This window comes from Acomys minous, assembly GCF_964271855.1.
Source record: "Acomys minous genome assembly, chromosome: 3".
NCBI lineage: Eukaryota > Metazoa > Chordata > Mammalia > Rodentia > Muridae > Acomys > Acomys minous.
Window position 1 is genome coordinate 67,768,767 of NC_140485.1, and position 14,013 is coordinate 67,782,779.

General features: G+C 45.1%; 1 protein-coding gene across 1 annotated transcript in view; it reads left to right on the forward strand.

Annotated features, from left to right (window-relative positions):
• The first annotated feature begins 9,402 nt into the window (after positions 1 to 9,402).
• Positions 9,403 to 14,013, forward strand: part of PTGIS (prostaglandin I2 synthase) — a 32,712-nt gene continuing 28,101 nt past the window's right edge. Inside the window, 1 exon segment of the mRNA XM_084777183.1 lies at positions 9,403 to 9,709. Coding sequence (XP_084633309.1) covers positions 9,633 to 9,709 — 77 coding nt within the window. The 5' untranslated portion in view covers positions 9,403 to 9,632.

Here is a 14,013-nt window from a genome sequence, read left to right on the forward strand (position 1 = left end):
GACGCAGAAACAATTGTTTATGATCCAGTTATACTTGGACAAACAGCAACAGGAGACATCAAAACACAAAACGCCCATTGCTGTAGCTGTGAGAAATCAAATCATTCCCTAAAGGGCTGGGAGCGCACAATTCCTAAGGATAAAGTCTTCTATAATAGTAATAATTTGGGGAAAAGATTTTCTATGAAATGTAGAAGATGTGGAAGGAACGGTCATGTGGCTCATGAGTGTAGGTCATCCACGGATATCTGAGACAATTCCTTAATTTCGGAAAACTGACTAATGGGCTGTGCTCAAGGCCAACAACAAAAAAAAAAAACCAGCATGAGCCATTTGTTTCCTGTCCACCCAAAAAGGATCATTCTAAAAAACAACCAGAAAGTTCAAGGCCTAGTAGGACAAATATAGTTACTAAAAACTTAGATAAACCATTAAATGGAGCTAAAGATGCTCCTAGGGATAAAACTAGAGGTTTTAAAAATAGCCAAACTTTCAGATGTTTTAATTGTGTGGCAAACAAGGTCATTTAAAAGGTATTGTAGACAAGGCAATGCCTAGAAACAATGTCTTTGTCTTCTAGAGATCATCCAAAAAGGAGGCCCCAGCCTTCTGGAATATGCAAGAGGTGTGGCAAAGGTGGACAGTGGACTAATGAATGTAGGTCACCGAAGGACAAAGAAGGTAACCCCTTGCCAAGAAATGCCCCAAGAAGCCCTGATACCAAATTCAAATCGGCCATCTCAGGCCAACAGTAGAAAAACTCATTCGCAGAACAATTAAACATTGCTCTGAATATAGACCATAATAACCAAGTATTTTTGACAAATTGCTATAAAAGATAAGAGACCAAAGTTAAAATTACAAGTAAATGAGAATAAAATTAAGGGGTTATTGGATACAGGAGCCAATGTAACAATTTTGTAAGATTCCTGGAATCCAAGCACTTCAAAAGGTCTTTACACAGCATCTAGGAAATGGGGCATTGTCTCAGGTAAAATAAAGCAAATACATTGGATCAAAAGGTAAAATAGAAAAATAAAGGCCTGAATATAGATATTCATAAAAAATACACTTATGTGTGTATATATATGTATATGTATTATGTATAAATATATAAAATTTATTTAATTGGGGGACTTTTTCTTTGTTTTTGTTTTTGTTTTTTATTTTTTTATTTTTATTAATTTATTCTTGTTACATCTCAATGGTTATCCCATCCCTTGTATCCTCCCATTCTTCCCTCCCTCCCATTTTCCCCTTATTCCTCTCCCCTATGACTGTTCCTGAGGGGAATTTCCTCCCCCTGTATATGCTCATAGGGTATCAAGTCTCTTCTTGGTAACCTGCTGTCCTTCCTCTGAGTGCCACCAGGTCTCCCCATTCAGGGGACATGGTCAAATATGAGGCACCATAGTATGTGAGAAAGTCATACCCTACTCTCCACTCAACTGTGGAGAATGTTCTGACCATTGGTTTTGTTTTTTTGAGATACGTTTTCTCTGTGAAGCCTTGGCTGTCCTGGACTCACTTTGTAGACCAGGCTGGCCTCAAACTCATGGAGATCTGCCTGCCTCTGGCCTCCCTGAGTGCTGAGATTACAGGCGTGTGCTACCATGCCTGGCTCATATAAGTTTAAATCAAGACAGGTAACATAATTTGCCAATCCCTCTATGGAACAGCTTTGAGACTTACTGAGACACAAAATGTCTCTAGTAACGACATCTACTATGTATGGCTATTAAATCTTTGGCTACAAAACACTCAGGACTTATCATGCCATTCTTTTAAATGGAATAGATAAAATTTTATTTTAAAGTTTGGTTATATAGTCCAAACTAATTCATACAGAAAAACAAATGCCTTACCAGCTTGAACGGAGAGCAGAGAATCATCTTTAACTGTACAGTGCTGAGTGCACAGTCCAAAATGTGTTAATACAATGTATAATACCCCTGAAAATTAATATTTTGCAGAGCACTAAAAGAGATAAGACAAGCAGCTCAGGTGATCCTACCTCACAGATGGCCTCAATAACTGTTTGCTTAAAAATCTGCGTCTGGGACAATTTCAGAATGGTTATCTAGATTGTCCAACACCACAGACTGTTCCAGTCAGGACTGCAGTTAATCTCTGGACTTTCCCGTCATTCAGAGACAGCAAAAACAGCAAAAGCTTCAGCTGGCTTTCTTAAGTCTGGACAATATCCCAATTTGTTAAAAAAAATTATTTATTTTTATTTTATATGCATTGGTGTTTTGCTTGCATATCTCTCTCTCTCTCTCTCTCTCTCTCTCTCTCTGTGTGTGTGTGTGTGTGTGTGTGTGTGTGTGTATGTGTGTGTGATCCCCTGGAACTGGAGCAACAGACAGTTGTGAGAGTTGTGATGTAGGTCCTGGGAATTAAACTCTGGTCCTTTGGAAGAGCAGCCAATGAGTGCTCTTAACTGCTGAGCCATCTCTCCGGTGCCCCCAACATCCCCAATTTTCTTGCCTCCTCCCCCAAAAAAACTATGTACCAAATCAGCAGGACGCAATTTAAGAAAACTACGGCTTATTTCCAAGAGGGAATGAATGGTTATTGTTCATTCTATGGGTGATAGGTGTTTTGTTATTGTTTTAAAATGGCTGGTTATAGGAGCAATAAGTAAAAGGGTAGATTATTGAATCTATTTTGAGACCAAAGAGCATTAATAAGCCAAAAATCTTACACTGGTATAAATCTTTGTATACTAATACAGATTTAAGATTATATTTGGTTGCAACATACAGCATGTACCTATGCAATTCTTAAAAATGCAATGTTAAGTTCTAGTCATTTTGAAAGCAACTATTACTAACTATTTAGAATTAGTGAGAAATGCCAGGTGTGGCGGTGCACGCCTTTAATCCCAGCACTTGGGGAGGCAGAGGCAGGCAGATCTCTGTGTGTTTGAGGCCAGCCTGGTCTATAAGGTGAGCCTAGGGCAGCCAAAAATTACACAGAGAAACCCTGTTTTGAAAACAAAACAACACAGCAACAACAACAAAAACAAACAAAAAAGAAAGAAAAAAAAGAATAAGTAAGAAATGCATATTTAAAAAAAGAAATGCATATTAGTTGACAATCACACTCTTGGTCATGTTAGAGACTACTTTCATTAATTACAAAAATATGTTTCCTAGATTGACAGATAATAAATAACTAGAAACAACCAGATAAGATAGATGGTCTTCTACAGAACATGGCATTTAAAGATTTTATTCACTTAAGGCTTTTTTGACAATGAGACAGGTCTGTTCCTGGCTGCACCCCTGTTTTCCTTCAAAGATCATCAGAAGCTTCATAGGCGGCAAGCTAGCCTCTGAGTGAGAAAACGTCCTTGTGCCAATTACAGACAGAACACTGTTCCAACTGGTCAAACTGGATGCAGGAAAGTTGGCTGCCAAGCTTTGCAAGGACAAGGTAAGCAAGTCCTTTACAATTCCTGCTTCACGGAAAACTTTGTCAAATATTCTGAGCCAAAAGACTGAAGATGATGCTCCAACGTTATAGAAAAAAAAATTTAGGGCACTGTCCAGGCAGCCAAATATCTCTGTCATTTCTATACTTTTGGAAGCTGCTTACCTGTACCTCCTGCATATTTTGATAACATTTATTCCTTCTGAAGTCTCTGATGGGGTTAAAGACTGCATTGTTACGGTCTCACAGCTAAACAAATTGTTTAGGATGATGAAAATTGATAAATTGTAGAATACCTTATTCAATGGTGCCAGAAACACAAATGTAAATCTTACCTAGTAATTTTCATTATTATTATTATTATTATTATTATTATTATTATTATTATTATTATTATATATCATTTGTTATTATAAGAGAAAGAGTCTTTTATTAAATTAAAAGGGGGAGATGTAGGCATAAGGTTATTGTATAATTCAAATGCCAATTTCTGTATTCCCCATAATCTGGTTGTAGTCCTTGTTCTGAGAATCTCCTGTCCTTTGATATGCTAATAAAGCAGCTAACTGCCAGTTGCTGAGCTGGGTAGAAAATGGGGCTGGACTTCCTGCCAGCCAGGGGAGGAGGAGTTAGAGGAGAAAGTATGGCCATGGGCCGAGGTCCAGGAGACACAAAATCCAAGCATCTGGGGGATTTGGGCAAAGAGAAATCCAGATTGGCTTAGAGGGTTAAGACTAGAGTAATAACCGCTCATTTATTGTGTTGTGGAGCTTATAAAACAAATATAATAGAGTCTTAAATTATTTGAGTGGTATTCAGGTTAAGAGAGAAACTGAGAGACACAGTTTTATAAAATTAAGTTTAACATCCGTGTGACAAGGCACCTTGGGTTTTTATTTGTTTGTTTGTTTGTTTGTTTGTTTTTAAAGAGGTCTGGCTGGTCTGCTGGAACATCTGTGGACTGATCTGGCGCTCCTGAGCACAGCAGCCTGCCTGCCTGGACCCTGGGTCTCTCAGTTTGCTCTTCCAGTTTGTCTGTCCAGATTGTGAGTCATTTACTCAGTTCGTTAGCCTAATTTTAGTGTTTTGTTTTGTTTTGTGGTGAGCCGTACCACTACAAGATAAAAGACAGAGTTTTTCTATGTTTGTTCTTCAAGACAGGGTTTCTCTGTTTGCTTTTTGTTTTGTTTTGTTTTGTTTTTTTGAGACAGAGTCCTGGAGCTCTTTATGTAGACCAGGCTGGCCTTAAACTCAGAGATCTACCTGCTTCTGCCTCCCAAGCGTTGGAATTAAAGGTGTGCACTGCTACACCTGGCTCAGATTATGTTTTAATCTTTATTTCCACATTTGAGAAGGGGAAACAGTTGAAATCCTTACCACCTCCCTGCATCAGCTGTCTGAGGTGTGGGTGGTAATGTTTTTTAGTTTTGGGGTACCAGTGTTGTTGGATGAAGATCCAGAAAGCAAATATCTCCAGCAAACCTGTCTATTTGCATATAAGTTTGAATACCATTTTAAGACCACTTATTTTATATTGGGGGACTCACATGCTACTGAGCACATGAAAAGGTCAGAGGACAACTTGTGGGAGTCAGTTCTCTGCTTCTACCATGTGTGCTCCAGGGAGTGAACTCCGGAAGTTAGACGTAGCAGCAAGCTCCTTTACCAGCTGAGCTATATCACCACAAGATAAAAGTTATAAGTTAATTTTTTATTGGCTATAAAGATATTGATTAAAAACTTTTTCTATGTAACATTTATATAATTTCTGATTGTTTTGTGGTTCTTCTTGCTGCCTGTAGTTTATTTTATTTAAGAGTAATAATATCAATGTATATGTAAAAAAGTAATATAATAAAAAATTTAAAAAGAATTTTTTTCTAAACTAGATTCTGAAAAAGAAATTAAATTTACATTTATTTTCTTACTAAGTAGTCAAGGGACACACACACACACATGCACAGAGAGGTTATAAACTATTTTATGCTAATCAAAATACATTATTTGAAATACATTGGGGGAAATCCAAATGTAATTGCCTTATGAGATTTTCTTGATATATTGAGGTTGCTGCACATGAGTGTGCTGAGATGTATAAATAGCTTGATTCATAATTGTGGAGATGACAGCAAAATCCATCTAACTGATGTTCATCGGCATTTTTTTTCTTTTTGGTTTTTTGAGACAGGGTTTCTCTGTGTATCCTTGGTTGTCCTGGACTTGCTTTGTAGACCAGGCTGGCTTTGAACTCACAGTGATCTGCCTGCCTCTGCCTCCCGAGGGCTGGGATTAAAGGCGTATGCCACCACACCCAGCTTAAATATATAAATTTTAAAAAGAGCCTTATACTCAGCTTAAAAGATTATTGTGTGTGTGTGTGTGTGTGTGTGTGTGTGTGTGTGTGTGTATGCATTTGTAAGTGTGTAAGCCAAGAAGTCAAGAGATGATTTAGTGGTTGAGAGTGTGTTCTGCTTTTGCAGAGAAGTTGGGTTCTAGGACCTACCTTGGGTGGCTTGCAACCGCCTGTAATACCCCCAGGAGATCTAGCACTCTCTTCTGGCCATTATGGGTACTGCACTTCAGTGCAAAATCCACATACTTTCTCACACATGTATACTCATATAACATGTGGAGGTGAGCTTCAACTTTAGCCTCTTATGTGCATCTAAACACACATACACACATAGGCACCCACACACTCCCATCCACCCACACCCACAAAATTCAGAGACAAAAAAACCCAAACAAAAAACCCCATTAGACTGTTCCTGTGCCAGACTGTCTGGAGTAAGGATGTGAGCTTACACACATGTTAACTAGTAAAGTAATATCTGCAAAGCTACCAAGAGGGCACTTGCCAAGTTTAGCTGTGAAGTGAAATTCAAGAGTTTTGCGATTGTTATTGGTACATAAGACCAGAAGTCACTTTTTAAAAAATTTTTGTATTTTATTGATTGTTAGTGCAGTGGGGTGTGTGGGCTGGTGCACATGTGCCCCAGCACTCATGGGTAAGTCAGAGGACAACTTGACACTGTCGCTTTTCTTTTTCACCAAAGGGGGGTTCTGGGGGTTGAATTCAGGGTACCAGACTCAGCCACAAGTGCCCTCGGCAGCCCAGCCAACTTAATGGCCCAAATAACAGAATTTTATGTTCAAAAGAGCGTGGATGTGCTGTGACCAGCTGTTCCACGGTCCTGTCTTCACTTCCCCACTACGATGGACGCATCCTGGAAGTGGAAGAGGAAATGGAAATACGCTTGCTTCTCCCCCGGTGGCTTTGTGTCGGAGTGTTTTATCCCAACTGCAGAGATGAATCTGGATCAGAAACTTGGCCTGTTGAATTGCTCCTTGCTGGAAGCCCAACTTAGAGGTGACCTCAAAGAGGAAGAGTACGGAGGAGCTTCTACTGGACAACTTGTCGAAGAAGAGGACCCTGGCGTGGACCCGGGGACAGAGCTCCGGCCAGGTGCGGAAGTGCAGAAATGGAAAGGGGTTCTTTCCCCCTGAGACTTGATGTTCTTCAAAATATAAGAATTTAGGTTGGCTCAGGGGTCAGGGTCACGCTGCTCTTGTAGAGGACCCAAGTTCATTTCCCAGCACCCACGCAAGGTGCTGCGCAACCACCTGTTACCCCAGCTCCTGTGGGTCTAGCGCCCTCTCTTGGCCACCAAAGGCACTGCACTCGTGTGCACCTACCTGTACACAGACACATACGCACATTTCTAAAAATTAAGAATAGATTGCAGGGCGCTGGAGAGATGGCTCAGAGTTAAGAGTACTGGCTGCTCTTCCAAAGGTCCTGAGTTCAATTCCCAGCAACCACGCGGTGGCTCACAACCATCTATGAGATCTGATAGTCTCTTTTTTAAATTAAAAATTATTTTATTTTATTTTTTATTATGCATACAGTGTTCTGCCTGCATGTACAACTGCAGGACAGAAGACAGCATCAGATCATGTTATAGATGGTTGTGAGCCACCATGTGGTTGCTGGGAGTTGAACTCAGGACCTCTGGAAGAGCAGTCAGTGCTCTGAGCCTCTGAGCCATCTCTCCAGCCCCCTGATACTCTCTTCTAGCATACATCAGGCAGGACACTATATACATAATAAATAAACAAATCTTTTAAAAAGAATAGATTAGCCGGGTGGTGGTGGCGCATGCCTTTAATCCCAGCACTTGGGAGGCAGAGGCAGGTGGATCACTGTGAATTTAAGGCTAGTCTGGTCTACAAAGCGAGTCCAGAATAGTCAAGGCTGCACAGAGAAACCCTGTCTTGGGAAAAAAAAAAAAAAAAGAATAGACTGTAGGTAAACAGCCTAAGATCTACTAGATCCTCTAGACCTCTCAGATGCTTAATTTGGTCAAGAAAGTAGGTGGCTTCAGGCATGCCACTGGCCGTGCCTGCCACTCTGTCCTCCTTGTAGTATCAGATCAGACCATGTGAAAGGACCTTGCGACGAGGGGCCCTTAAGCAGCAATGTGTTCAGGAATTGCACCAAGGCAAAAGAGAAAACTAAAAACCAAAACGATGCAGGGCGAGAGGCCAAATGAGCCTGGACCACAGAGACAGCAACAGCAGAGAGCAGTTTCCCAGTGTAGCTGCAGCTGGGAACTCGGGCAGAAGCAAGCACCCTTCCCGCTTGCCACGCTGCCTGCTTCCTCGCAGTATTTGGCTCTTGGCAGTTCTTTCTGCCTGGGGCATAGCTCAGGAATGTTCACACCAGCCTAATGGGTGGCGTGGCATCTCACACTCGTCGAGACTGAGGAACAAAGTGTTAGTGGGGTCTGTCAGCTCGATCTGTGAACCCCATGCTGAGAGCCCGGGTGATGGAGTCACCTCCAGGGAAAGACTGACAAAACTCCCACACCTGAATCCACCCATCTATGTTACCTCCTGGTGGTCTTTGTCTCATGCCTCTATAAGCGTCAAGACTGCCATAGCCATGGCGGGGGAGAACGGCCACAAATCCATTCTCCTTTGCCAGTCTTTTTCCTGGTTTCTTTTGGAATACAGCGAGACCGAAGAACACAAAGACTTTGGACTTGAGTGTCAGGTACCAAGCTTGGCTCTCTGGGGGCAGGGACAAGGATGCCAGTGTGACCAGAGCAGAGGACTGTGTCTACAATGTGACCAGAGCAGAGGACTGTGTCTAGTGGTGAGGGTGGGTTCAGCAGATATGCATGCTCCTGGGGGAGCGTGTGGGGATGTGGTTGTGTTCTGAGTGACAAGGAGTCGTGGTAGGCTCTGGGCAGGTACAGGAAGGTTCTGGTAGTGTGTGTGTGTGTGTGTGTGTGTGTGTGTGTGTGTGTGTGTGTGTGTCCTGGTTTTATGAAGTTCAGACTGGCTTCCAACTCACTATGTTGGCAAAGGCGGCCTTGAACTCCTGATCTTCCTGCCTCTGCCTTCTTCCAAGTGTTGGGATTATGGGTCTGGTAAGCAGGCTCAGTTCTGGTAGGATCTTTCTGACACCATGGGGAGGCTTGACAACAGAAATTGAGAAGCCAGAAGGCTAGTTGGGGTAACAACTTGGGGGATGTTAGGAGCTCTGCCTGGCTTCCCTAACCCCTGGGGGAAAGTCTGCAATCTCCCTTCCTTGACAGACACATCAGCTCCTTTCAGGTAAGTACATCTCTGACCACTGGTCCTGGACAGATACTCTGCTCTACCCTAAGTCTAGAGCCAAGCCCTCTCAGAGAGTAAGTGGAGCGTGCAAAGCAGGCCCGAGGCTAACTCCTTAACGTAAAGTGACTACAGAAAGTATCCTGCGGCCCTGCGGCGATTCTCACCGCAGTCAGGACTGTGGGCAGTCCTGAGTGGTCTTAGTTCCTGCCGTGAACAGTTCCACAGCTCAGACCACAAGGACGGAAACGCAGGTCAAGGCGGGCGGGGGGATGGGCTGGGAACCATGCTTTTGCAGGAATGTGGCGGGAAGGCTCTCCTGGTCTGCTCTGGTCCAGTCTCCTCCTCTCGACCCCTTCCCATCACCACCAGGGGCCCGCCTCCCCAATCCCCTCTCCTCCCCTGTGCCGCAGCCCGGCCACCCCTCCTTTCCCGCTCCTCCCTCTCCATCCCACGTTTTCTAGCCAGACCCCTGGAGCAAGAGCCTTTGGGACTGGCCGGGCTGCGGATCCTGCTGTCCCGTGTTGGTGGCCGTGACCTGTTGCCACCCTGCAGCCGCGCACTCTCTAGCCATGTCTTGGGCTGCTCTGCTCGGCCTCCTAGCCGTACTATTGGTGTTGCTGCTGCTGCTGAGCCGCCGGCGCTCGCGGTGAGTGTCTCCAGGACCCGCCAGGGTCGGGAAGGGACGCCAGGTGAAGCTGAGGGTCTGAGGTTTGGGACGGGGACAGAGTTGGTATTACCCGTTCTGCAAGCCTCCACGGTGTTTCGTGCCCTAGGTTCTTAGATTTGCCGTGGCTTGATCCCGGGTGGAGGTGCTGAGACTGGGGACTGGACTTGTGGCCCATCTAGGGACACACTGATCTTGAGGGATTCCCATTCATGAATGAAGGCCCCATATGGGATACAGGACATACCTGCCAGCTGAGAAACTGAGGCTCACCAGTCCCACAGACTTTATAGAGTCAAACCAGATCTCTGGTCCTTCAAAAGTATAATGTCCGTGTAGACGCTGCTGTTTAGGAGAAAAACTAAAAACTTTTCTTCATCCCGCGGAGTTCAGCTGGCAGGCCTTTGTTTAAGGCATTTAAAAATTAATCTGAATTGCACAGAACCAGAATACATTTGACTTAAACCAAACAAATACCCTCTTACCCCAACTCTCCTTCCCCTTTCCCCAGGCCTTTCCTGTTCTTAGTTTGAGCGGAACTTGCCAGATTTACACACACACACACACACACACACACACACACACACACACACACACACACAAAGCCCACCTCCACCCCCAGACACATACACACTACTTGAGCCCAGTTTGAGAGTTACAGAGCAGTGGCAATTAGTATCAGACTTCCCCAGAAGCTCTCATCCTCTGTTCTTGTGGGACGTTTGTTTCATTTAAAAGCCACCCCTGGTCCATGGCTGGTAGCTGGGTTTCAGACTCTGGAAGTGCAGCTGTCTTCTTGCTGGCTTCCAGAGCCTGGAGCTGTCCCACCCCACATCCCCAGATGTTTTAAGCATTGCTCTCCTACACAGACTGCAGCTCCGGCAACACAGGGCAGCCCTGGTGTGTGTGTTTATGTTAGAGCACCTGAAACCCCCAGAAACACCGAGAACTTTAGTTTTTAAACAACGAGTGAGTTGAGTTTTCCAACAGTCGCCTCACTCCAGGCACTTTTCCAGGGAGGGTGGAGGGAGTTAAAGCTATGTATTTGCTTATCTGCCCCAAGGAAAATTCAAAAGCCGTTCCTGCAAGGAACAGCTGGGTGTCCTGAGCTGTGGGCTCTCTCTCTGCACCAGATGGGACTGTTCGGCTTCCAGAGTTTCCTTTCTCACTCCAGATACTGGATGTGACATCTGTCCATGCTTCTGGGCAGGCCCTTGTGGGATTCTTTATCCTGCTCATGTTTTTGCCCATAGGCTCTCTGGTTGCCGTGAGACCTTTTTATTTTTAAGCACATTATATTTATTTACCTCAGTGCGTGTGTGTGGATGTGTGGGTACCGTGACACATATGTGGAGGTCAGAGGACAGCTTGCAGTCATCAGTTCTCTTACCACATGGGTCCTGAGGCTCCAGCTCAGGTCGTTAGACTTGGTGGCAAACACCTCTACCCACTGAATCATCTTGCTGCCCGTCTTCTGCAGCTTTCTGTGTTTTGCATATAGCACTTTGCTTTGCCTGCTGGGGGTCTGTGACCTGTGTGCTATGACCTGGGGCAGGTGTGACAGCTAAGAAGCAGATGGATTCTGTGAGGCAGGACATCTGGGCTCTGGCTATTCTTCCAGAAGGGAAGGTCCCATTTAGGGAAGGAGCAACTTAGTGTCCTCTGTCCCAGTTCACAGTGTTTAAAGTGATGATGATGATGATGATGATGATATGACGACAATGATGACAGTGACGATAGTGATGAGGATATGGAGTGTCTGGAAAGGAGGAAGATACCCCACCCCCACCCCCCAAGCAGTGCGGTTTGGCCTGATTCTTGTGGGCTGACGATCTGAGAGCTTCTTTATCTTGTGATGAAATTTATTTTTCATAGTTTTTTTTTCTTTTCTGAGACAGGGTTTCTCTGTGTTAGCCTTGACTGTCCTGGACTCACTTTGTAGACCAGGCTGGCCTTGAATTCACAGCGATCCTCCTGCCTCTGCCTCCCCAAGTGCTGGGATTAAAGGCGTGCGCCACCATGCCCAGCTTGGGATGAAATTTTTATACCTCTGGGTGTTAGAAAAGAAGATCTTAGTGTTGCATAAAGAAGCAAAGGAACAAAGCGGGGGGGGGGGGGGGAGGGGAACCTATCCAGGTCATTTATTTTCCAAAAAGGTGCACCACGACCCAAACCAGGCTACCCACAGCTTGACTAGTACCTGATCATCTAACTTTTTGTTCCAACCTCCTGTACTCTTCTAAGACACAGCTCTGTGCCTCTGTCAATGCGCATGAGCCTCCCAGCTCTGGCCACCTCTGTCATAGCCGAGTGATGTTTGCCTAAGGCTGGAAGCACGTGGCTGAGAAAACTCTAAGTCCCGCCCCCAAACCAGTAAAAACATCATATAAAACAGTATGTCAAACATTCAAAAAGAAAAAATCCACCTTGGTGGACTGGAATAACTTCCTTATTTTGATATAAAAATGTGCTGACCTAGTGGGGTGTTGTGGTACAGGCTTGTGGTCCCAGCTCGTGGGAGGCAGAGGCAGTCAGATCTCTGTGGGTTCCAAACAGCAACAACAAAAAAGTGTTGACCTTCTTCTCACTGGCAGTCAAGCAGGTGCTGGCATCACCTCTGGAACCCCCCACTTCCACGGCCCCATTAGACGAAGAACCAACACCAGAAAAGGACTGGGACCTGGGACTGACTGCCTGAGGTGTGGGAAATTCTAGGGGTGCAGTGATCCTCTGAGGACTCGGTCGTCCCAGGAAATTCTAGGGGTGCTGCCATCTTGATTGGTTCATGGCCCTCACCATCTTGATGTTGTCACTGGTCAAGATGGCAAGCAAGTCACACTGTTGCCTCCACCTTGATGAGGTCACCAGACAAGATGGCAGCCGACCTCATGGTTACGTTTTGTCTACCATGAGCTCAGCTCTGTGATGAAGTGGGCCCACTTCCCCGGGACACATGTTCTCGTGGGGTCCGTGCATTTCATAGGCTGAGTGTGGACTGTCTTCTCACTCTCGCAAACGAGCATCTGAGTCAGATTAGCATTAGGGTAGAACTGGGGAAGCCACCGGCAGGTGTGGAGGCCCAGACTACCCAATTAAGAAACAGAGGAAGGAATTCGGTGGTCCCAACCCAAGGCGGGGAGTCCCCTGTGTCTTACCACAGGTTTGAGAGTCCAACGATGGCATCTGAATGTTGTTTTGAAGTCCCCTGGGCTTCTAGCTACCTGCTAGGCCGTTGCTGGGCTGCGAGTCCTTGTAGGGAATGGAACGAACTGGGAGGTGCGCCCAGTGCCTGTAGGGGGCGCCATTGCTTTGGAAGCCCATGGAGAAACTGGGCAGGAAAAAGGGACCTTGGTGTCACTCTGTCCCTCTTGAGCATGGCATGGCTTGAGACTGCTCTGTGGCCCTCTTCATACTGGCAAAGGTTTTTTTTTGTTTTTAATTTTTATTTTATATGTATGTGTGTTTTCCCTACATGTATGTCTCTATACCATGTGTGTGTGCCTGGTGCCTGCCAACCCTAGAAGAGGGCATCAGATCACTTGAAGCTGGAATTACAGGTGGTTGGGAGCCATCATGTGGGGGCTGGGAATTGAACCTGGGTCCTTTTTTTTTTCTTCTTCTTCTTCCCTGAGATGGGGGTTTCTCTGTGTAGCCTTGGCTGTACTGGAACTCTTTTTATAAACCAGGCCGGCCTCAAACTCACAGTGATCTGCCTGCCTCCACCTCCCCAGTACTGGGATTAAAGATGTGTGTTACGTTGCCCAGCTGAACCTGGGTCCTTTGAAAGAGCAGCAATTACTCCTAGTCACAGAGCTGCGCCAGCATTGGCAGGAATTTAAGCCCCTGGGAAACTAACTTGTTGAAATTGTTACTCCTGATTTAAAAAATTAGTAGCCTTGTGTGGTGCTGAGACAGTGTGGGGTCTAACCACACTCAGTGGGTGTCTCTTCTCCTTTCCCTCAAACCCGATCTGAAGTCTCCCGGGTTCTCTGAGGGAGAACTGACTGGAAAAGGAAAGAAGGGAGACTCCCACACCCCAGGGTGGGGGTGGGGCAGAATAATTACACTTAGGTTTTGGAGGTCTCTAGAGCTGCCCCGCCTCTCCTTTGGTGGAGCAAGGAGGGGTATAGTGACTGGTGGGGGTACCATCTGGGGGACCTACTCCTTTCCTTTCTTATTTTATTTATTTACTTATTTAGCCTCACTATTTTACATTCCAATCCTTAAAGCTCACCCCTCATTTCTAAGGAAGTTTCTTGTATCTAAATGCTGAGTCCCCCGACTCA